This window comes from Aptenodytes forsteri, unplaced genomic scaffold (assembly GCF_000699145.1).
Source record: "Aptenodytes forsteri isolate BGI_AS27 unplaced genomic scaffold, ASM69914v1 Scaffold137, whole genome shotgun sequence".
NCBI classification, from domain to species: domain Eukaryota; kingdom Metazoa; phylum Chordata; class Aves; order Sphenisciformes; family Spheniscidae; genus Aptenodytes; species Aptenodytes forsteri.
The window spans coordinates 4,248,638-4,273,218 of NW_008796221.1; the positions used below are offsets into that span (position 1 = coordinate 4,248,638).

Genomic DNA, 24,581 nt, shown 5'->3' on the forward strand with positions numbered 1-24,581 from the left:
GTGGGGGAAGGGGGCGAGGGGGAGGATGCGCGGCGCGGAGGGGCCGGCGGATGCTGCGGGGGGGGCCGGAGGGGGCTGCCGCGGGGGGCCCGGCGGGTCCGGTCCCCGGCCTATGCCCCCCCCATTGTGCTTTTGCTGTTGCAAATAGAAACACCGCTCACCTCCTCACCTCTCCTCCTCCCCCCGCCAAACAATAAATGCACACCTCTGGGCCCTCGGCGCTTCCTGACTCTGCTTCTCTTCTGCAGGTGTAGATCTAGAAGAGACTGGAAAGGAGGGTGGAAAAAGCAGGGAGGTTATGAGGCTTAATAAAGAAGGTAAGTGGATAGTGCTGGCACACCTCTCTACCTGTCTGTCTCTTGGTGGCTGTGGATGACTGTGGTTTGGCCTTGACAGGGTAGTCTAACAGCATGTGGATCTCTCTGCTGTGAAGAATGTTTCAGGGTTGGATACACGCAGATGGCTGTCACTGCATCAACTTCTTTTGAAGTACTAGTATAACAGGTGTATGCGTGCGACTGACAGATGTGGTAAAAGACAAGGCAATTTTAAGTCAAAAGACAACTACACATCAGTGGCCATATTGGATTTTTTTTGTGGACCCTGTCCCTTGGTGCAATGTTTCACTTGCTTCTGTGTGAAGATAAGCATATAAACCCGTGCATCAACTTTAAACATTATATTATCATTAGCGACTGTAGTGAAAAACATTTTCACTCGCGGAGAGAAATGGTCTGTTACGATCTTTGGGTTCATTCACTTTAGATCAAATTGTATTTTATTCTTTCATTCTCACTGCTGAGTGTGACTTACAGTCAACTGAGTGGCCAACATCTAATGTTATCTTACATTAGGCTAAGCCATGCATGTTCTGCAAGCCCAAATATAATAGGTCATTTGGGCCATAAGGTTTTTTTGTACCATAAGTATGAACAGGCAAATTCCAGGCTAATGGTATTTGCTAATATGCCGTGCCTGACATAGTTCTGTCAGTTGCAAGAGGACAAACTTTACTGGTGAGCGTAGGCAAATCAAATTGACACATTTTGTTTGTGACATGCGTCATTAACATCATGCTGGGGTAACACCTAATGCAACTAGTGAAATGGTTTGGGACATAATTTATGTAGCTTTCTGTTTGTTTCTGTTCTGTTAAGAAAGCAGTATACATATACAATTTTTCTGTTACAAGAAATTTTTCTTGTGAAGTCAGTTCATAACAAATGATCCCATCATAGTGAAACTTCAGTGTGACTTACTGATGCTGAGAGAAATCCCGCTATTACCTGTAATGTCACAATATATATTCTGAAATGATGTTAAGTTTCTCGTTATATTATAGTTGTCATTACACGTGCGTTTAATTTTGAGCATCTTGGCAGCTTAAAGGAATCTTATGTTTTCTAAACAAGCTCTTGAAAAAAGAATGAATTAATCAGGAACGTAGATTTGTGTGATAAACTATAAAACTGCATGGAGTACACATTAAATAAAATTATTTAAAATACCATAAAACCTCCCTTTTGAAAGACCTTTATAGAGATGCCAAGCTTGATTGTGTTCCTATCTTGATTCTTACGTGCCTGAACCTCTCTATTTTGCCAGCCCGAAAGTAATTTAAAGGCAGAATTGGGATTTTCATGTAGTATATTTATAGGTAAAAGTTTCAAGGCTCAAACAGTTTGTACATCTATCAGCAATGTTGAGCATACGTTTGATTCAAAAGTAATCAAATAAAAATCTTGCTACTGGAGCTTGGCCTTCATAAGGAGCTTAATTTGTTGAGATAAAATGTTTTGCGCCTAGAAGTCCTTGAACACAAATTCTTATTATAAGCTTACTTGAGACATAAAGATCGAAGTGCATCCCTACTCCTTAGTCATACCTAATATGCAAATTGTTTCCTAGAACAATTCAGTTTAAATTATCAGCTCTAGTCTCTCATTGTTTGTTTTTGGGGGGGATTAGAGACTCCGTCAAAGAAGCTCTATTTAAACTCACTATCCAGAAAAAATTACTTCCAAATGAAATGTAATGTCATTGCTGACATTATGATAGTGACAGGTGTGAAGCACTTACTAGCTTTTATAGTACTTACACTGTAATACAGTTTAAAAAAACAAAACTGTTATATTTAGAAAATGAAAAGCTTTAGGAATTTTATTGCTTCCAAGTAGTAACTTGCTTTGGATCACTTAGAAAGAACTTTCACGAAGTTTGAATAAATTAGTATGTGTTGAAATGTTTCTACTGTATTCACTTAAGCAGTCTGTTAATACAGGTGTTTTCACCACACCCATCTGATAATGGGTGTCTGAACACCCACTGTAAACCTTCCTTGATCCTCACTATCCTTATTAATAAAGGTGGGGAAAAACTTGAAGAGTTAGATTGGTCTGCAGAAAACATTGCTCACGTACTTGCAGAAACGCTTGTGCACTTGTTGTCATCTTGTACACATCTGTCGCGTGACATGTTGACTTTTTTTGTTTGCTTTGTTCATAGACAAGGGTTGTGGTCATGGTAGGTCTTAATACCAAACCCAACTCATTTTTCTTTGCAATCTTATCTATTTGAGTAGGCCTTCTTATGGCATTTGTGGTGCCAGGAGATTGTAAGCGGTGTCTTAGAAAAGTCAGACTTTACATGTATAAGGTAACTGGGGGATGATGGACGGACAGGACTTTAAGTATCAAAAATTACTGTCCTGTTTGATAAAGATAGTGTAAAATCTGATGTTGCCGCGTTTACTTCTTGTAATAATTGTCTGCGTTTTGTCAGCTTTAGTCAATACAACCAGATTTATGTGACCATTTCCTTGTAAGCAGTTAAGCAAGGAACGTTTTTAGACTAGTGAAACTGTGTGTGGAGAACATGGTGGGGGGAAGGTGTGGGAAGGTGGTGGTCTCCTCCAGACCACGACAAGGTGGTTCACTTTGGTTTTGTAGAAAAAAAATTATGTCAGATGTCAAAAAATGCTTCTAGCTAGCTTCATCCCTGCATTGCTGCCTCCTGGTTGTGTACTATATGTGTTTAGAGTGATGTGCTGCTCTTCTTCCTCCTGTTGACCCAGACAGGGACCTGGGAGGCAGCATTCCGCGGTGATAGTGCGGAGAAACACTGCCAAATCTCCACCTGCCAGAGTGGTTGATACTTCTTAGCACATCCCTGGGCAAAGGGGTCGCAGTCTGGCTGTGCTGTTCATTTCTGTAATGCAAGAGATGCACCAAAGCCACGTGCCCCCTGTGCCCCATCTTAGGGCAGAAGTAAAGACGTAGAAATATTGCTCACTGCTTTCTTTTATTCTACAGTGCATATGTAGGCAGCACAGAGGGAGAGAAATTTCCTGAACGTTTGTTCAGTTTTGTAGATGGAATTGCTTTTTGCATGCTAATACTTATGTTTGCCTTTAGCAAATGCAGTATGTCCATGGCTGACTTTAACTGGCATGTAGATTTGGGGAGAGGGGATTACGCAGTTGCAAGTGTTCACAGAAAATGAAAAATTTTATGCATAAATGTTTGTGCCAGAAAAAAACAAACTTATCTGCTTATCTAATCAGGAAGCAGAAACAGTATTGTGTAACTTATCTGACAAATCACTACCAACAAACTGGCTTAGCTAAAAGAGGGGTTATCAGAATTGGAACAGCATTTAGAATTTATATTGAATTTTAAAAAGTTGAATGGCATATTTGAAGAATTGAAGATTTTCTTGTAGATAGCATGCATAGTAAAAGGAGTCTATATTTATTTGACAGTTTGTGTCCTGTAAGAAGTCACGGTAACTGTATGCCTGAGATAGATACAGTGATCTTTTATTATCAGTCATAACCTGTAACTGATTTTAGATTATTTTGGAGGCATATGTTTTACTTGATACAACGTTTAAGAAAATAGTAGAAGAATGTGAATTCTGTTGTCTTACGTACAGAACTCCTATTAATAATTGGTTTAGCAAATGTGCAAACATTAAGTGCTGGCAGTATTTCTAGGTAGGCACAGGCTGTAGAAGAGCAAAAGATATCCTGTGTATCTTCGTGAACAACAGCAGAGTTAAATATGACCTGTGGGATTTAGATCTATATCTGGGTACTTGGTGTCATAGTCAACTTCAGTTTTTCAGTTCAGTGGGTTTGTATTATTGAGGTTTCAATCTGATGATGTGTGTGTTTTGTCTTAGATAATGTTTTCGCTAACCATACTGACTCATTATTGTTTAACATTAAGTATGTTACATAAAAAATTCTATTGTTTTTCTGACGTTGTGTTAAAATTCAAGATTCTCGATCCTTATTGTGCACCCCCAAATTTGACCATTTTACTTGACGATTACACATGCAAACTGCAGTTTTAAATCTATTGGATAGTTGTTTACAATGTATTTTTCCTATTTTGACTTCCCACATAAATATCTGATGGAAAGCTTTTTGATAAATCCTTTCGCAACACCAGAACAAAATTAAAGGGATACTGATTAGTTTTGATTTCAGTATTTTTTTATTATTCAGAAAAATATGTTGATGATTTTATCATTTTTCATGGAAAAATAAGACGTTAAGGAGGTTGGGAGATGGTAGGGAACACTTCTCTAGGAAAAAAGCATGTAGCATACAACATTCTACTTTATGAAAAGCAAGAGGAAGAGAACTAAAATTATGGGCAGTTTGTGAAAGAGGAGAAGATAACAAAAACAGCTGGTTAATGTAAGCATAGGGATTGGAGGCAATCTTTTTAATTTTAATTATTATTTATTTTTTTGTTTGCTAGTGGTTTGCCGATGGTGCTGTTTGTCTCCTTTAAAAACATATCAAACAAAAACTTAAGAGTAAAACATTCTTGTTTTTCTTAGCCGCCTTCATCTTTCACCTTTTTGTGGTGGTAGGGAATGTTGCAAAGGGCTGAGAGGGAGAGAAAATTATAACAAAGTTTTAAACACATACCCCAAAAGAAAGAGGTGAGGTTATTGAATTTAGACCACTTTAGTTGGTGATTTGGGGTTGGTTTTGGTTTTGGTTTTGCAGTGGGCAAAAGAGAGGGGTGAATGTTATATAATTTTCTTTCTCTTCCCTATAAGCTAATAAGGTCTTCCAGAGATACTGGTTCTTAAACAGATGTAATATTCAGGTGGAGCTTGATGAGTGAAAGAACTGAGAATTGGCAGGGTACACAACAGTGGCTGTTGTCAAGAGAAACTTTTTCTTACCATTCTTACCTTTATGCTGGGAATAAGAATAATGAGTGAAGGTCCCCATGGGGGTTTTCTTTAGGATGAGAAATGGCAGTGGGATTGAATTCTGTTGTGCATTCTGGTGTTCAAATGTCTGATCAGTTTAGTATATGATATCTGAGTCTGATTTTTTTTATTTTTTTTTCCCATGGACAGCTTCTGCAGGGGGGTGGCGTGGCTCCTGGTTGTGGCTGTCACCTCATTTAATGTGTCTCAAGGAATGGTGGCAGAGGAAGAATGAAACATTATGTATGATGGTGCCCAGAAATTTAGTCAGAATTGTAGTTTATCCTCATAGTTACATAGTTATTTTCTGAAACCTGTCCTTTAGTTCATCAACCCACACACTGGATAAAAAGAGTGGAGTAATGGTAATGCTCTCTGATCAGACATTCTGTGTTTTGAATCAGGATTTTGATGTTTTTGAATATGTATCTAAAACTGTTGTTCTATAAATTACTTCTTTAAAAATTCTGGTTTTGTTAGATGGCACATATCTTGATGGAGTTCAGGTGATATTTCTCCCAGTATTTGTGCAACAGTTATTCTGAAGAGGTTAGATCTCCTGTAGTTTAAGGTACCTCTTTTGAACGCTGGTGGGGAAACCATGTGTGGTTTTCTGTCAACTGACAGCACTGTCACTAAAGATCTGTCTCTGACATTCTTTCTACTTGTAATTTATAACAGTACTTGAGAAACAGGGAAATGACGTTACTAGAGTGTACCCCAAGCCCTGTTGTCATCACAGAAAGTGAAATGATGACTTCTATCTAATTTTGATTGAGATATAAAAACACATGTGTGTTTTCTTGTTATCTGCCTCTGTATGTGGTTAATAGTTTATAGATTAAATATAGGTTTCTGTGTATAAAAAAAGACTACACAAGAGTTGAACCATTTCCACTGTGAAATGGGGTAATTTCCTTGAAATTTGCCTTTTGTTCCTAGATAATTAAAAATTAGGACATTATCAGGTTCTGGTTTACCTTTGGGGCAAAAAATGTTAGCCATTTAACCAAGGCTGAGGTGTATGAGATGGAAGCAGTGGAAAATTCTATAGAAGACACGTTTCAAATCACATTTTAAGTTGTGGATCACAGGAGTCCTGTAGGCAGAAAGCATGTTTCTGGTAGTCCCAGTGAAAGTTTAGATTTATAACACTACATGCATTATTAAGAAAGGTCGCCTTCAGTAAAAATAGTATATAGATATGAGTATTTCTTAAAGAGTTAACTCTACTATAAGGTTATATGAGTGCCATGACAACTTGTTATTAAGAGTAATTTTGGAATAACTAGCAAGAAAGATTTTCAGTTTATAAGGGCATGGATTAAGTTACTGGATTTCTCTGTCTTCCAAGTTCAGCTTGGTGCAGAAGTTCTTCAGCTTGTCCTTGAAAAAGCTGATTCAGGAGTTAATGGTGCAGGATGCCAGGTGAAGCTTGTGTCTTTAGGTAATTTATATGCCAAAAAAACTGTGGCGAATGCTGTAGGGATGCAGTAAGGGTGTTTGACAGAGGTCTCTCAGCAAGTCTATAGCAAGAAGTCTTTGATGGTTCTTTTGCGGGATAAGAAAGATAAATGCTATGTGGGTAAAATGATACATTTTTTTATTGTAGTGCTGTGCAGCTGTCTAAGCTGACTCAGATTGGGGATGGAATCCAGCACAGTTACTTACGACCGATGTGGGGCAGAGGAAAACCAGCTATCATATGCATCATTTCTCTCTTTTTCTCTTTTGTGTCCCTTTATATGGTTGAATGTTGATGATTTTAAGGGAGTGGTTTTGTCATAACTTGTTTTATGTCTTAATGAAAGCCACTGATGTCGCTGGAGAAGTGGGCTTTCTGATTGCTCTTGGTCTTGTATTCCATAGAAATAGAGACGTCTTCCTTACTTCTGAAATGTTGTTCATTATTCAGCAATTTCCTTTCATAATTTACTAAGTTATATTAATAATACAGCCCTTAAGCCCAACACATCTTCCTATTTATCTGTATTCTTGACAGCAATTAGAATTTAGAATTATTTGGTCTTGCTGCTTTTTGGTTTCTGTGTGCATGTATTTATAAAATGTGTCGTGTTTGGCAAAAAAGAAGTGGAGTTTTCCCAGACTAGAAAGAGCATCAGCCAGAAGTAGCAAAGAACTCGAAGACAAAAGTTCTAGGTTCTGCCCAACTGCTGGTACCAATGTACGTCTAGTGCAGTTTCACTTAATCCCCAGGCCTCTCCTGAATCATCTGTAAAACGGAAGCAGTTGTATTGTGACAGAGCTGCACACAGTACACAAGGGGTTTAGGCTTGCTTCCCTTTCCGTTCCCTTGGAGCAGGTGTTCAGCAGAAGAGACAGGAAGGTGACTGATGAAGTAACATCAAGACGTAAGAATGACTGGCAAAGGGCAAGAGTTCCCAGGGTTTGATTCTGTGTGGTGATCTTTGCTGTGCTCTTTTCTTTGTTTGTTTATAACTTTAATATACAATGTTTGATGTTTTCTGCCCAGTCATTCTTTCTCTTCCTTTTCCTGCTGCAGGGGGCTAGACATAGGGGGCGGGCAGAGACTGGGAATTTGAAGTTATATTTGGATTGAACACTGCTAATGTCATATAAGTAATAGTTGTTGACACGTTTGTTGTATCAGAAGTGTCTTCTCTACCAAGACAAAACAGGATGGACTGGACCTCCCCAGTGGCAGAATAAGGTGACTTCAGCTTGTCGTTGTTCTGAGCTAAAATGGTCAGAATGGAAGCAGAGATTTGTAGAAGTGTAAGTCATCATGTGTGTTCATCTTTGAATCTCCGATAGGTGTTCTATCCTGAAGTGGCCTTTAGGCTGGCCACTTGTGATTGTCCAGATTAGATAGATTATCAGGTGGTAGTTAACATATCCAGTTATTTTTTAAGCTGCTCTTGGTTGTGTCTCATTGAGACAGGATGCTACTGATGATTTAAATCTGAAAAGTTTGTTGGGCCCATGCCACCACAACAACCACTGATAGAGCCAAAACCTTGCTTGTTTGGGGCTGATAATGGAGACAGTCAGAGGACAATGATCTGGATGAATATAAGTAATTCATCTGTTACTGCCATGACTGGGGAGGCAGTATTATTATTTGCATGATCCTAATGCCTAGCAGCCCGATCAGAGACTAGACGCCACTGTGCAGGGTGCCAGCGCAGGGAGGAAGGGTGTGTGCATGTGTGTGTTGTGAAATCGTTGTGCCACAGAGAACTAATTTTTTAATAGATGACAAAGCAGGAGTTTTAATATTGACAAACAAAAGCACTTAGTTGCTCAACATGATAGGTGGTAGACTTTAGCCTAAGCTAAAGTGGCTTTCTTACAACTGTGGCGAGGAAAGCTTTACGGTGATGTTCGGAGGGCAGTGAAGTAGTTTTGCAAGAGCCTGGAAGGTATCCTTGCTCAAGTGTAGAAGTTGGCCTGAATGAAAATACAGACTGGTTGTTAAAAGCTTAGTAAATGGGTATTGACATCATGAGCCAACTAGAAACGTGAGTAAATGATGTGACAGCAAGTAGGATGTGGACAGTATAGTGTAGGTAAGACAGAGGAGCCTGGAAATCAAAGATGAGTTGTTTCCAGTGTTTAAAGTTGGAATGGAGGATTGTGCATAGAAGGATGCAGAGACAATAATGGTAGATCAGTATGACAATATAGAAGAAATAACTTTTGGAACAGTGTGAACAAGCAGGATAATGTTTGTCAAGATGAAAAAGAAGAAAATTTTGGTAACTAATGTGAGATGAAGGCTTGGACAAAGATTTAGCTCTGAAGATGTTTAGAGAAGACTTTGTCCTAAGGATGCAAGACAGGGAGAATCATTTAGATATAGATATAGCCTGAATGAACAGATCAAGAGAGAAGTCATTGTCAAAGATGACATAGTATTTCATATCTGAATGATGGGCAAGATGATAATGCTGTCCACAGTGATCAAGAAAGGAGGTAGAGAAAAGAGGGTCGGAGAGGTGAGATCTAAGTTCTGTTCTAGCTCTATCGAGCTGAAGCTGACAGCTACTCAGTGACAAGAGCTGTCAGAAAGAGGCTGAGATTTTTTGTTTAGACATAGAGTAGATATATCTGAGCCCTGTCTCCTTAGGAGCTGAGTTTGTGGATGAAATTCCCAGACATAAGGGAAGGGGCAAAAGATGTAGCTCAATGGAGCCCTACCTATAAAGGAGGAATAAGGAGCCTTCCAGTGACCTCTGAAGGGGTTGGTACAGGGAGGAAGGGAAGCAGGAGAGGGTAGTGTCATGGAAGTCAGAAAAGGAGAATGAATGTTTCAAAAGGAGAAATGCATTTAATTTTTACGAAAAACGCACAAGGGTTATAGATAATGGAAATTACTAACTTACTTTGACGTTGCAATAGTAAAAGGTTTTTAGACATTTTAGTGAAAATAGTTTCAGTGGAGTGCAAGGGACAGCTAAAGGGAGTTCAGGCTGAAGTTAGAGACAAAAGTGCAATTTGTTATCAAAATAGTTCATAGTGAGCTTAGAGGTGAAAGAAGGACAGAAGGAGGTGTAGTTAGAGAAGTAAGGGGTCAGAGGTAGATTTCCAAACATAAGAAGGACTGATGGCTGTCCTGCTGTTCTGTCAGAGTAAGAGGAGAAAGGAGATTTGAGGTATGGGGTGATATAAGTGAGGCGAGTGGATCAGATGTGTTTCGTTATCTATGGTACGAGGAAGAAGGGAGAGCTGTAAGGAAGAGAAAGGGAGTGGGAACAGAGAACGTGAAATGATTATTATGTTTTCTGGCTTTCTCTTGGAATAAATATTTGCATTCTATTGTGGAGAAGGAAATGGATACAAGAGAAAAGGTTTGAGGAGTGAGTCAAAAGTAGGAGGAAAAAAGGCTGAAATTGCAGGTGTGGGTTCAGCTCAACTGGAGGAATGGCACAGCTTAGTAAGCAGCAGGAGAAAGAAAGAGAAAATATGCAATAACCTCATTTTCAGACTGGTTTCCTTTTCCACTGCAAATTCTAGGACAGGCAAGAATAAAGCGAAGGAAATGGATATTTAATATGAGCATGAGTTCAAGATCGGTGGAGTTGGACCTAGTCGTGGGAGCGAGAAGCAAAGACCATCAAGGGTGGAAACAAAAAGGGCAGAAAATACTGTGTCAGTGTGAAAGAGGGTGGAGTCCTGGGTATCAGAAATAATGGGATGGGAATAATGAGCAGTGCTGAGAGAGCAAATTGATGCCATTCAGTATATGCCAGGTCAGCCTTTGGGTCAGGTTCTCGGATGAAAGATTCTTTTGGAGAAGACTGCTGGCAGTTTGTGCTCTCTTACAACCACATGCTTGAATCCGTAACATGCCTTTGAGAAAGTTCAAAGCCTTTAAGAGGAGCAGCATTTTGGAGAAATCCAGAGAATATTGCCTTTTCTCCAAGGAGAGAGAAGAGTGTGTAGACCATGGCTGTGGCAGCGGAATGCTTCTATGCTTTGGTGACTGGTCATATCTATCACATCGTGTGATGGACATGAAAGTAGTTTGCTTGCTGGTTTCTAGCTCAGTAGTTCTGTACTTTGCAGTGCATCATAAGTAGGTAATATATCTACGTGATCTATCACATACTGATACTGACTTGTGCTTCCTGCTTCCAGAGCTGAGACAAGGCCATAGGATTACCTTATCATGGATTGGGCCCCGGCTAATGTCGTACTGCGCAGGGTGTATTATCAGAGCTTGGGCGTGGTGCTGCAGTAAATGTCATTGTATGGCTTTTGCTTGTCTTGCAGGACAAAGCAAGCTTGTTGCTGTCTACACGCTACAGGCAGGCATGCTTTATGATACAGCACCTTTTTTTTTTTTTCCCTGAGAAAGCAGGACTTAATGATTTTTGAGGTGTTGTATGGAATGGCTGTCATTCATGATGGAGGCTTCTCAGTGTTTAAGAAGTTAATCTCAGGTTTTCACCTCTCTTTAGTAGATCTAAACATCTGTGTGAGGAAAGAGACAGGAAGAAGAGAATGCTGCGGGAAAGAGTTGTTCGCTCACACACAGAGGATTGAGCTGGTCCTTTGACTTGGAAGATTTTACCCATTCCCTTGCCTGCCTTTCCCAAGCAACTTTCTGCCTATCCCTGTATGTTATCAGTGTTCAGTCATCCCAACAGCTTACACATAGTCTTGCAGAGTTACTGAGAAAAAAAAAAAAAGAAAAAAAAGTCTTCAGATTTTCTCTTCAGGGTCTCTCAGGGTTTTTTTGTGCACTATCATAAAGTTTTGTGGTTCTAATCTATATTCATGCTTTTGTTTTATTTTTGGCTTTTTAGAAGACTTGGAGAACCTTGGGCAAATATACTAAGAAACTGAATGCATGGCAATGGAAAAATATAAGGAGAAATGGGAGAAAAAATGTTTAAGCTCTTGAAATTATGGTGAGCTGTGTATATAGCGCTTTTAATAGAGTCTTTGTACATTCTGTGCTTGGTGTAAGTTTTCTTCAGCTAGTCTTATAACTCAGAACACACCGGGTGTGAACATTACCAAGCCTTGTAGGTATTTAGATTCTGAAAGAGATAATGCAGCTTTACATATTTTTGGGTTTCTTGTTCAGCAGAAAAAATTATTCTTGACTGCATATCTGAAGGAGGCAATGCTACAAGTTTTATTTTGCGGCATTTATTATTGTTTCCAGCTTTTCAAGATACCTGTCACTATTCTGACTGTTTGTTTTCCAAGCTCTTTGGCAAATCAAAGCTATTGCAAACCTTTATTGCTTTCCTGGAAGGTAAGAGTTTATCCTGAATGTGAGTTTTTGTGGGTTAGTTGTGGGGTTTTTTTAATTCCTTGTTATTAAGTATACATTTGGAAAAGTTCTAGAGAGACGTCTAACATGTTCAAGTGATGTAAGATGTATAAAAGTGGTAGCTTTAAAAACCAGTAAGATATGGTCTATATTTCAGAGAGCTCACAATGCACTTCAGACAAAGCCATAAGCAGTGTATGTTGTGAAGACGAAAATCGGTCTATGAATGTTGAAAAATTTCATGCAGGCAGCTATTTTAAGGAGGAATTTGAAGGAGGTAGAGAATAATTAGTTGATGTGGAGGAAGGAGGCATCAAAGCTGATAGTATAGTGCACAGGAAAGTGCAGATTTCTAGTGAAAGCAGTTTATCTGTTTTGTTAATATTGTCTTACTGTCTTGGAGCTGGAAAATGAAACTAATTGTAATTGCCAAACTGCAAAAATAACATAAATATTGAAAGATAAATCTTAATCTTTCTTAACTCTGTTCCCTAAACATGCCCTCTGTTCTTCAAATACTTAAACATTCCTTTTTTTATTAGGCTTCAACCTCATCTGTTCTCTTGAATGGTGCTCTAGTTTTGATACTAGGCAAAAAGTGAAGAGAAACTAACACATTGTGTATGCAACAACATTCGTCATTCTTTCATACTCCTTCTTCTTCTTCTGTATTAGTTCTTTTATGCCCATTTGTTTGTATATTACAGGATCAGAGGATAAATGACATGCAAAATTCTAAGCAGCTTTCACTCTTCTTATGGACTTTCAACCTTAGAGTGAGCCTGTTGTGTCCAAATTCCTCTGAAGTTTGAATTTATTTCAGGAGAACCCTTTGAATGTGGGCTTTTCATGGCAGATTTTTGACGTGCCATGTGCAAGCATAGAGTGCTATGAAAACAATACACAGAACAAGTGCTTTTAAAAGCTTGTTCATTTTAATACTATGAGGTTGTGAGAGAGACTTTCCCTGTGTTCAAAATCATGTATTAAAGCTGCTTTGAGTAATAATCGGGACAGTGTGTGTATATTCAGAGGAAAGGTATGAGATGTGATTCATGCCTACAGCCCACCTATCAGTGTGAGGAGATGCAGAGGGAGCAAGTGAATGGGAAGAAATCATGAGAATAAACAAGTTGACTACTGATAATGTTTATAGATCACCTTTCATTGGAAAAAGGCCCAAAGTGTTCTACCAGCTATGTGCAGAAATTAATCCATTTGTCACTGAAAGGGGGCAGGGGCATCTTTGAATGCAAATATGGCAGCTGCTGAAAGCCTAATCCTACCTGCACTGGAATTAAATGAAAGAACGCTGAAAGCCTACTGTGTACTGATAGGGTGTAATCCTGTCCTCACTGAAATATGTTATTGCATAATGATTTGGAAAGGAAAGGAACAATACCTTATTTCTAGATTACAAAGAGAATACAGGTACATAGAAGGTATTTATTTACAAAAAAAAAAAAAAAAAAAAAAAAAAAAAAAAAAAAAAAAAAAAAAAAAAAAAAAAAAAAAAAAAAAAAAAAAAAAAAAAAAAAAAAAAAAAAAAAAAAAAAAAAAAAAAAAAAAAAAAAAAAAAAAAAAAAAAAAAAAAAAAAAAAAAAAAAAAAAAAAAAAAAAAAAAAAAAAAAAAAAAAAAAAAAAAAAAAAAAAAAAAAAAAAAAAAAAAAAAAAAAAAAAAAAAAAAAAAAAAAAAAAAAAAAAAAAAAAAAAAAAAAAAAAAAAAAAAAAAAAAAAAAAAAAAAAAAAAAAAAAAAAAAAAAAAAAAAAAAAAAAAAAAAAAAAAAAAAAAAAAAAAAAAAAAAAAAAAAAAAAAAAAAAAAAAGGCAAAATGACCAAAGGACCAAAGCACATTACCATTCCCTGTGAGAGGTCACGGCAGGCTTTACTGACTAGTGCTCTGTTTACCGGTTTCCAAAAGGTGATGCTCCCATTGGCACCAAATTTTGCTCATTAAAATTAAGCAGTGATCAAAGACTGCTGTCTTTCAAAATAAGTTGTTGGGGTTAATCTTTCTACCAAAGAACAGTTACCCAAGCCAAGCTTATGAGAATAGGCCAGTTCTTATTATAGCAAAAAAACACAGTACTTCACCCTATTTTGGCAAGTCATCACAAAGACTAGTATGGTGCTTTTCTATCATTTTAAAATTACTTAAAAGTAGAATTTGATGTTACTGCTCCAAAAGCTAGTTTGCTTGCTCCTTTCCTGTGCAAACGTTACTAGCATCATCTTTTCTGCATCTGCTCTGCCAGTGAGGACCATGTATACTTTACCAGATATCATAGGATATGATCTTATAATCTCTATTTTGATTTTTTTCTTGGCAGTTTGGTTTTTGTTTCTGTTTGTGGGAATGGTCATCCTAGATACTTCATGATTTTACTTGGGTTCTTTTTTCATCCAAGATAGGAAGGGAAACTAGCTGGTGATACAGCAATAATTGAAGATTATAACTGGCAATTAATTTTCACTACATGGGTAGATTTATAACATTAGCAAATCCTCCATGACTAGCCTGCAGCTCTGCCTTTTGTCTGGTAAAACACTGCCTCTAGCCTGAAGCAATCTTTCGTTGTGCCCACTGAATTTTGCTGAAAAGAAAATCTGCTGTGGCCACCCAGCACCTCAAGAGGTGAATATACAAGTGAGCATCAGAACGCCGTAGTGCAAAATAGGCTGGGACTGGTGAGTTTATTGAATAAAATAGTAGTTTAAAGAGGTAGCTTTAAATTGGGTAATTATTACATGATTGCAATGTAATCTTTTTCTCTGCAATTTTTCTCTTGTAAAATACAGGCACTGAATTCATACATTCCATCATACATAGAGCTTATGCAATTGGGGTTAAAAAAATACATGTATTTTTCTTTATAACAAACGGAAGTAAATTTGGTCATGGTCCATTCTGAATTTGTTGTGTTAGGAAGAACTTCTATCTAGAATATAAGTAAGGAAGGAAGAATTACCTTAGAAGGTTGATTAATTTCAGTATTACTCCCTGTGCAAAGCAGTCTTGAAGAAAGCTGAAAGTGCATGACTGGGAGTGTAGGAGGGAGGTGAATACTACTACTTTTTATACAGCTTTACTGAAATACTGTATCCCAGTTCTGATGTGCACATCAGGTGTTGGAAAAACTGGAAGGAGTTCAGAAAAATCTACATTAATTTGAGGTCTGGATAATCAGCTTTAGAATGGAAGATTTAAGAAGCTCAATCTATTTAGTTTATCAACAGGCGGTAGAGGCTACCTGATAAGTCTGTAAGTACTTAGACAGGGCTAAGGTATCTGACAGTTAGATGGTTCTTTGTCAGCTAGATTAAGGGGATTCTCATGGCTCAAAGCTGAAGCTAGATCAGTTCAGACTAGAAATAAGGTGCACTTTTCTAATGATACAATTAAATAGGAACAGCTTATCAAAGGATGTAGTAGACCCTCTGTTGCACAAAATCCTCGCATAAGGCCCTGGTGCTTTCCCAGGAAGGATGCTTTAGCCAGCCAGAAAGCTTGGGTTTGAAGTTAGAATAATGTGATTAAATTCTATGGCCTGTTTTAACATAGAAATTCAGTACAGATCATAAGATTTTTGTTCTTAATTCCTCTCCTCCCTAAAATTTCATACATGTTAAATGCTTCTTTTGTTAAAAGAGAAGTTCATGTGAAAGATGAGGTGATCAAAGCAAAAAGGTAGCTTTCTAGCGGGATGGGTGAGAAGGGACCGTCCTTTAATAGCAGGTAAAAGAGGAAGTAATACTTTGCATTCTCCCTTTATATTTTCCTGGTAATCAAAACCACAAATATCCCTCCAGTCATTAATTCTAAGCGTAACTTAATCATTTACCAATATAATTATTAGCCGCCTTGGAAGCATTGCAGATGGTTTGTGCCTTCTCACTGTAAGTTCACATAACTGACAGCTGGGCCTGAATGCCTTCTTTGGGTTTACTTTGTTTGCAAAGCAAAGCAACCTGTGTTAACATGTTTTTCCTGGTGCTGCATTCTTGTCCATGGATTATGAGGACATAGCAGGTCAATCTTTATGGTAATGTAAGAGGCTCTGTAATTTCTAATGAATTGTTTGAGAACTCTTTTTGTCCTGGATTTGCAAAAGAAATAGTAGGAATTTTTGAAGGACATTAGCACTTGCATCATTTAGTTTGCCTCTTTGTTGTAAAATAAGCACCAGTCTGAGTGAAAGGGTCACCTTTTCTCTTGGTTACGCCCACAACAAGGCCAATCAATGCTGATTTAAGGTACCGTTCAACTTAGATGAGAGATGTTGTGTATGTTGGGTTAAAGGAAGCACCTAACCTACTTTCAGTGAAGACACACTTTCAGAGGTTTCTCACCCAGCGTCAGTGGTCCTGCAACTCCTGTAAGCACTGTATACAAGTAAGTGGAAAGCAAATGTGCTGCATCTCAAGTTTATAAATTTTCCTCCCTCCTCCCCTTACCAGTATTGCTGCCTCCAAAAACTTGTAAAAGAAGGCAGCGTGAACTGAGGTTCTAAAAAAGAAAATATGCAATATTGGATTTCTTTTTATGAAATGTTAGGTTTTTAGGCTTACACACCCAACAAAAACTAAAGAATTTCAGGACTGCAGAATAGATGAGGTTGGTTGGTTGGTTTTTTTCGTGCAGTTGGAAGGCCTAAACAAACTGTGAATTGGAAGATGAGGTTTGCTCCAAACGTGTGTCAGTGTGTGTTCTGTTCTAGAGCCATGTGAATTCTCTGTGCATGAGCTCAGGCTATTCCTGGTCGGGAATGTACAGGGTCATACATGTCCTGTGCTACCTTGTAGTAGTACCATGAGGGTGTTCTAAAGGTCCAGGGAATCTGAATCTTCCTCAGTTCCTTGTTGCTGCCTGTGACAAGGTGGCACAGCTTGACAGGTGTCTGATCCATCAGTTCTTAGCTGAGTAGTTACAAAATATTTAGAAGTTTACACTTGGAGTCACCTTTAGTGTATTACTTGTGTAGTGAGTAGGACTGAATGTTTGGACTGAGTGTCCCTGCCATGGTCCCCTCGCTATGTAGATCCTTCTATCCACAATTTCACAAATGTTGGATTAGGCCAGGATCTGCCGTTAGGCCTGTATTCTCTGCAGAATGCTAACAACCATGCTAAGATCAAGCAGATGATTGGTCTACTTAACCTTCCCAGCATCATTTAACCCATACCTGCATTCAGGTAAATTGTTGTTGTATTTACCATAGCCTCAAATACAAAAGATGATATTTGCTTTGACGTAAGGCACTAAAAAGGGTAATTTCTAATCTGAAAGCAGGAGTTCAAGAAGGAGACTGATACCCTGCAGTAGGGACAGATTCATTAAAAACTGGAGGAAGCAGTCAGATAAAATTATTCTACCTGCATGGTGTGACCAGCCAAGGCAGTGGTTTGATGGGCTGTGTATTAGGCAGATCTATCTCACTATTGCTGTCAGATAAAGATCTTTAAAATGTATGGGAACTCCATTGTACTGTAGAAAGTTCAAGGCTTCATCTTCCTGTGAGGTAGTGTTCCTCATGGCTGGAAGTTAACAGCACCAAAGTTCTTACTTCTCATTTGCCTTCTACAGGAACAAGGTACATGTTGAAAAAAATCATGCTCTAGATTGTCATGCCACAGTCTCAAACTCTAAATGGATCAGGACCGTCAACTTCCAAAAGTTGTACTTGCTTCAGGAGAAACAAGCTGCAGAGCTTCAGAGCCTCATATAGCACGTGACGGCACCAAACCATTCTGGGTATTTCCTTGGCTTTTTGTGTCAGTGTCCTGCCTATCACCTATCAAAAGGCAGGGCATCTGATGTCTATTGATTACAAAGAAGCCCTTCCTCTCTTCCCCGCTCCCCTTACCAAAATGTTGAGGTGTACTTCTGCAGGAGACAAATGACAGCAGTTACTCACACCAGAAGAGTTCCTGTCCTGAATGACAGCAATGTGAAGAAGCCTGTTAACTCTTGCTAAACGGTATGTACTTGATATGGCACATAGTTCAGATGCCAGCTCCAGGAGAGGATTAGTTCCATCTCTGTACGTCTGATTGAATTGAAACTCTACTTTCTTACTGCTGGTCACCTGCTGAGAGAGAGCCATACTGACCTGTCAGGACGAAAAAATGTTACTTTTACTATAGTGACTCTTCAGGATGCTATAGGCAGGGTAGGTTCTGCAGTGTGGACTTGGAAGTGTGGGACTGAAACACTTCGTGCTGATGTGGGAGCTTAAGGATGCAGAGCGCTAGTGCGCAATCCTGACAGTTGCATTGGGCCATCTTTTAAATTGTGTGCTGGCTAAACTAGCAGCAAAGTGTAATAGAAATACACATTTGCAGTCTGAAAAAGATCTAAAGCACACAAAAAGGTTAGCAAGAACAAGATGAAGGATGGCACTGCAGCGTTGCCATATTTGTATGCTGAAAATCTACAGATGGATTACAGCAGATATCCTAAAAATATATGTATATGTGTATACATATATTCATATATTTAGAAAATTCTCTGTAATCATGTTTGCTTTTGGGTTTTGAGATTTTTCATAAGTATCTGGTGATTCAAAAGGACCCATTTTCAAGGCATCAGTTACGTTCCCTCATCAGATGTTACAACTTTCATACAGTGTGCTGGGGGTCTTTTGCCTAAAAGAAAGCTGTTTTTAATTTGTGATACGTTGGAGAATATTTGTTTTATTTAGCTATTCATGTTGTAATAATTTGAAAAATTACAAGAAATCAGTACTGTTATTTATCAGTCTCTCTTGGATTTCTTATTTTGTATCAGCTGTCTCTTATAGCAACTGGTTTTAGCTATAAAAAGTATATATTATATACTCTTAAGTGGAACTAGTGTTTGGGAGTTGGTCAATATGTGTCTGTATTATATAGCTGGTATTTTTAGATGATCCTTGTCCATTGTCACTATCTTAGGTGGACTGTTTCTCTTGCCAGGGATGGCTTCGTGAGAATTCTTTCAGTGATACTGCAGCAAAAGCAACATTTACAAAAGAGTGAAAGCCTGAACCTTGGGTTTGTGTAGATACAAAACTTTCACATGGGTACTGCTTTGAAAGAAGTTTGGTGCTTAATTAGTGTTCACTGCCAGTATCTAATACCTTGTCTTTTGCAGGTGTTGGGAACAGTTCGCCCTTGTCTGTATTAGCATCCAAACTGTTTTCTGCCCTGATCAGGTGACCTGTAGTTGACATCTGCTGTCAGTTAAAGATTGCTGACAGGCCTTGGTGTGTAGAGGTCTTCCCCTGTGTCCTGGGGACAGCGAGTCTGGCTGGGCACAGTGTAACAGTAAACGGGGGGGAAAGGGGGTTCAGAAGAAAGTCAGATCTCTAATGTCCTACTGTAATAAAATACCTAAAGTCTGGAGAGATTTTTTCTATAAAGGTAAATAAGGTAAACATGATACTTCTGCATTTAAAAAGTGTAGCCGCCTTTTATGGATACTGTTGGTTTTACTTTGGTTTGACTAACGGTTTACCCTTTCAGAACCAGTGAACACGGTTTTAATGCTGTAGTAACACACTTGTCTAGAGCACTTGGCAGGCTGCTAATAAATTAAGCCTCTCAAGCTTTCTCTGAAGTGCCACAGGTGGAGAAACAGAAACATGGAGAGGCCAAGTGACTTACTCCAAACATGTAAGATAAATCTCCAGTTGTGTTGCTTGAGTGCCTTGGTTAGATGCACCTTCATTTGGAGATTGTATGAGGCTGAGATGAGTAAAAAAAAAAAAAAAAAAAAACTGCATGTAATTGCAGCACATGGCACATTTTCAACAACATTCCCCAAAGACCTATGTCTTGTTATTTACACAGTGTAGCTAGTTGTATCTATACAGAGGCTACAACCCCCTTTGCCTCACTTGGAGTAACCACCAATATTTTTATGAAGAGCAGGGTAATGGAGGACCAGGTATATATGTAGGAACTTGGAGACTGAGACCAGCCACAGCTTTACACTGCTGCTGGCAAGTTAAGTTTTAATTCTTCCTTTGTTTGAGGAGAGAAAAACTGCTTTTCCATCTCTCTCCAGAATGTGCCAGTCTTATTGGGTTATCGTATGGAAGAGATTTTGTCATCAGAATAGTTGTGCTTTTTTGTTGTTGTTGTTTTCTTTTGTTGTGTTTAAAATTTTGCTGTACTTGCCGTCAAACAAAGTTAGATACTTAGCAAAATCCAGGTCTCTGTCCACACAGCACTGGCAAACCTTGCCTTGGAGTGTATTATTTATACAGCTATATCTATGGACTGCACTCTACTAACCTGTGTATTGAAGCCTCAGATAGCTTTGAATTGTGGGGTTTTTTTCCTCAGAATTTGTTCTTAGATCCAAGCAGCTGGCAGAGTAGCAATTTGATGCTACTGTGTATGTTCCATAGCTTGACAGAGGCTTTCCTTCACTTTAGCGTGTATCAGTTCATTATTTTCTTTTTATGAGAGCAAACTGGCTCAGAGTGCTCCTATGGAGCTTGTTTATTCAGAGAGACATTTTGCAGCAAGGAACTTGCTGTTGCATGTGATATCTTCTTTTACTTGGTTTTTAGTTGCTCCTGGCATTTTCTGCCATAGGTTTGCTTTTAATTAGAGGGGTTTGGGCAGGTGAAAGGGTACAGAGGACTACAGGTGAGAGGAAATTACCCTGGAGAAGAAGGGTAGGGAAGAGGAGCAGGGGGGGATTTTGTACCGTGGTAGAGTTCTGGGAGTGTATCTTCTGAAGTTTCGGGGGATGTGTCCTGCCTAGTAGTGTGCCCTCTTGCCTAATTTGCTTTATGTGTAAGTGCTTCAGATATGCCTAATGGTAATACTATGGGAGCTTGCAAATTGCCAGAATCTGTTTGAAGGAATCAAGAAGTGTGGTAAATGATTAAGTTTTTGTTTGCTTAGAGTGTCCCGAGTTTTGATGGTGTCTGGGCTACTGATGGCTTACAGTTCCCTTGGAATGTGTGCTCAGCACTCTGCACAGCAAAATAGAGGGCAAAGTTTTCATTAACAGCGGGATAGCTCCCATTATGAATTATCTTGCTTACCTTATGTGTCCAAAAACATCTCTTAAAAGTTCAGAATATTGACTATTTTGAAAATGAGAATGTTTCTTTTTCATTTATGTTTGGAGGTCGTAAAATCTAGGAGTCTTCTGAATGTAATTGAAAGCCACGCAGTCAAATCAGTGCATGTCACCTAAGGATATAAGGAGATCCTTATATCCTTGTATGCAGATGTCATGATGATAATATAGTAATCCAGTCATTAAAATATAAGTTTAGGCCTTGGTGCGTTTGTTCTGTAACTTTATTAAAGTGAAATACGATTCCAGTGTGTGAAATAACAGTTGATGATAGAACTGGAAAAAATAGTCCTGTATTATTTACATACATTTTTAAATATTTTTTTATGGGAGGAATGTTTTAATTCTTTTTTGTATAGCGTATCTTTTTGGTGGAATTTTAGCAGAGATTATTTTATTCACAATTTCATCAGCGGTTTTGCAACAAGCTTGACATTTTGTAATGCTCTGTTTCCACAGAGGAATAAAAGTCCTTGTAAGGTTATTGAAACATGCAGTTGTAAAGCGCTTGTAAATTATTGTGGAATGTAAACAGTGATTGTGAGCTAGCTATGAGTATGTTATTTTAATAAGAATTGGGGGATGTTTTGATAATTAACTGGGCATGAATGATTACTAGTGATTTTTATTGTATTATAATTTCTTTTTCATGATTGCTCCCTTTTTTCTTACTTTTTTTTCCTTTCTTTGACAAGGGGAGTTGTCATCTGTTAATTTCTGGTAGCTACCCTGTTGATACTGAACCAAAATTGTGAATGGCCAGATGGCCAGCTTCTGAACTGTAAGTGGTAGATAGTTGCAACATTCTCCTTGCTGTAAAATGTAACTCTTAGATGAAACTAAATCTTCCCACTTTATGTATGTGCAGTTATAGACTAAGATTTTGAATCCAGGGTTGGATCTTAGTTATGCCCATGTTTTCCATTGAAATTGTTAGTGTATTGTTGTTGAGTTTAATAGCTGATGACTTTGATAGTGTTAGCCGTAAAATTCAGCTAGTTCATGAAATGGAAACTGCTTCCACTTAAGTGATAAAGAAATAGAATTGTAATTAGCAAGTTCTGATTTGTGTTTATGAAGAGTTTAGGATGATACAGTCAGGAAGAAAAAAATCTTTTTGTTTTTCACTAACATAAAACTACGTTGAGAAAATGTGGTAACATTACAAGATTTTTAATAGTTAAAGTGATGTTGCCAGTATCCTTCAAGTATTGCAAATATAGGTAATGAGTAATAAAGTTATAAAGTAATATTTCAGGTGTTAAAGAAGCTCATTAAACCAGTAAAGAAATTTATAGGTAAGGTATCCAGACTGCCTTAACTCTGTTGTATAGTCATGCAGTAACTATGATTCCTAGTAACTTATTCAGAGTATGTGCTTCCACATAGTGATTTTTTTTTTTTAATTTTTTTTTTTTACAGCTTTTGGTGGCTTTTTACATTGCAGAAATATGTTCTAATCAAAATAAAAAGAGTTCAGTTTTATAAACTGCAAAGATTCTTGACTCTTTAATGCTCACAATTGAGAGACAAGTTTTAAAGTGTGGCCATTTGACTCTGTTTGGGTATCAAATGATGTACTGCACTTGAACTTGGAGACTTAAAAGAACAAATGCACTTTGAGGTATGAAACTGGTTTAGGAACCAGTTTCTAACCAGTCTCTGCCTATGACAGAAGCTTTGAAGATGCTTTATATTTTAACATCGTAGAAGAAAATGTATTCTGGGTTTAAGAGTTTTCCTTAGGCAGAGGCTTTCTATCATGAATGCTTGGAAAAAAAAAATGGGCTGTTTAACCTTTCTGCTCTGATAACTACAGAATATCCTTTGTGTTGGAAAGTTGTTGGAAAGACTATTTGTGATAATCTCAGAAACAGGACGGTATTTAATTGCAGAGTAGTTGGATAGATCATTTACAGAAGCTTCATTAACAGGGAGTTTACATTAGCAGGTGGTATCTTATGCCATTCAGATACAGAGTTTAACAAAACTCACGTCTGTCAAGCAGGAGATTCGTAAGGAAGGTGCACATCACTAACTTGGAGGTTCTGTGAATGATACTCCAAACATGCACTTTACAGATGTATGTGGTCATTCCTTGTACTGTGCTGAGTGGGGTGTTAGTGCATATTGCATTTTTTCTATACTCGGATATTTAGCCTCCTAAACAAAGAATTTCACAGCCTCTTTTGGTTAGAATAGTGATTCTTTCTGATGTTATATTAATTTACCCTTCATTAAATCCATGCAGCACATTAATCTTTCACCCAACTGCTGCCAGGATCCCTGAGGCAGGTACCTTCCACAGGTCTGGTGCTGCAACAGCGTACACGGTGCAGTCCTGCATTGAGATATGTTGCATCCCTCAAGATATGTATGTACCTCTTTCACACTGAAGCAGCTTCAGCTCACACGAGCAGCTCCAGAGTTTGCTTCTGATCCTCGATACAGTTCCACTTGGAGAACATGCAAACAGTTCTCAGTGGATAGATGTTCACTCGCATGGCTGCTGTACCATATTTAGGCTATTTTTTGTTGGGGTTTTTTTTTTCAGAAGCTGAATTTTGTTGAGCTCAGTCTTTTCCAAAAGTAGTAATACTGTTAGTTTTTTTCCAGACGAAATGTTGTGATAGAAATTAGCTGCCACTTATGCCATTGTAATTATCACATAAACTTGCAGATGACGTGTTAACATATATTAAGATATGCATAATAATGGATATACTTATTTTCTTGTGTGATGCTTTTCATCAATAAATTTGAAAGTGTTTAATTAGGAGTTACAATGTACATAATTCCTCCTGATGTACAGGTAAAGACACTAAGAATTCAAGAAATTTGGCTAAAAGTTTTCCCAGTAGGCGATTAAGGAATGCAGGGTTTGACTCCTCCTTTGTCCACTGTCCTGTCTGTTGGATTCCGTGGTAATTAGTAACAGCCCTCCAAGGACCCATACTGTTAGTAAATGGGGGTAAGGTTTGCTCCTTGTAATAGTGTGGAGGATATTTTTGTTTAATGGGGTTGGTGGAAAGGTCTCTTAAGTGGTCTCCATCCATGAATCTTGATGACTTTTTATTGCTTTATGATGCTGGAGTGTACCTTAAATGCATGAGACAAGGCAGTGCATTTTTGCTTTTCTATGTCCTTTTTCTTTTGTCAGTTCAAGGCGCTATCACTGCTGAAGCCAGGTGTGTGCCAGAGAAGTGTCTCTGAAAAGCTGTGTCTTGGACTCTACCTAGGAAACCTCTTGTTCCAATGACCCTACAATTAGGTAAATCACGGAGTACTAGGAGGCACGGCAGACTTGAAGAAAAGCTGAAAAAACATGGATTCTAAACACGTGAAGAATCAGTCTTTAAACAGAACTGTTTTGTTGATTTTTATTTTTTTTTAACTGTTGCAGAGCTAGCACAACACTGTAATACTGGGTGAAATAAATTAATAACTGCTTTGCTACACCCAAATCCTCAGAAATAAATGAACAATTGCTTTGCTACA

General features: G+C 38.1%; 1 protein-coding gene across 1 annotated transcript in view; it reads left to right on the top strand.

Moving 5' to 3' along the window:
- Positions 1-254: 254 nt before the first annotated feature.
- Positions 255-24,581, top strand: part of ATXN7L1 (ataxin 7 like 1) — a 122,325-nt gene continuing 97,998 nt past the window's right edge. The window contains exon 1 of the mRNA XM_009289043.1: positions 255-317. Coding sequence (XP_009287318.1) covers positions 299-317 — 19 coding nt within the window. The 5' untranslated portion in view covers positions 255-298. The remainder of the gene's footprint in view (positions 318-24,581) is intronic.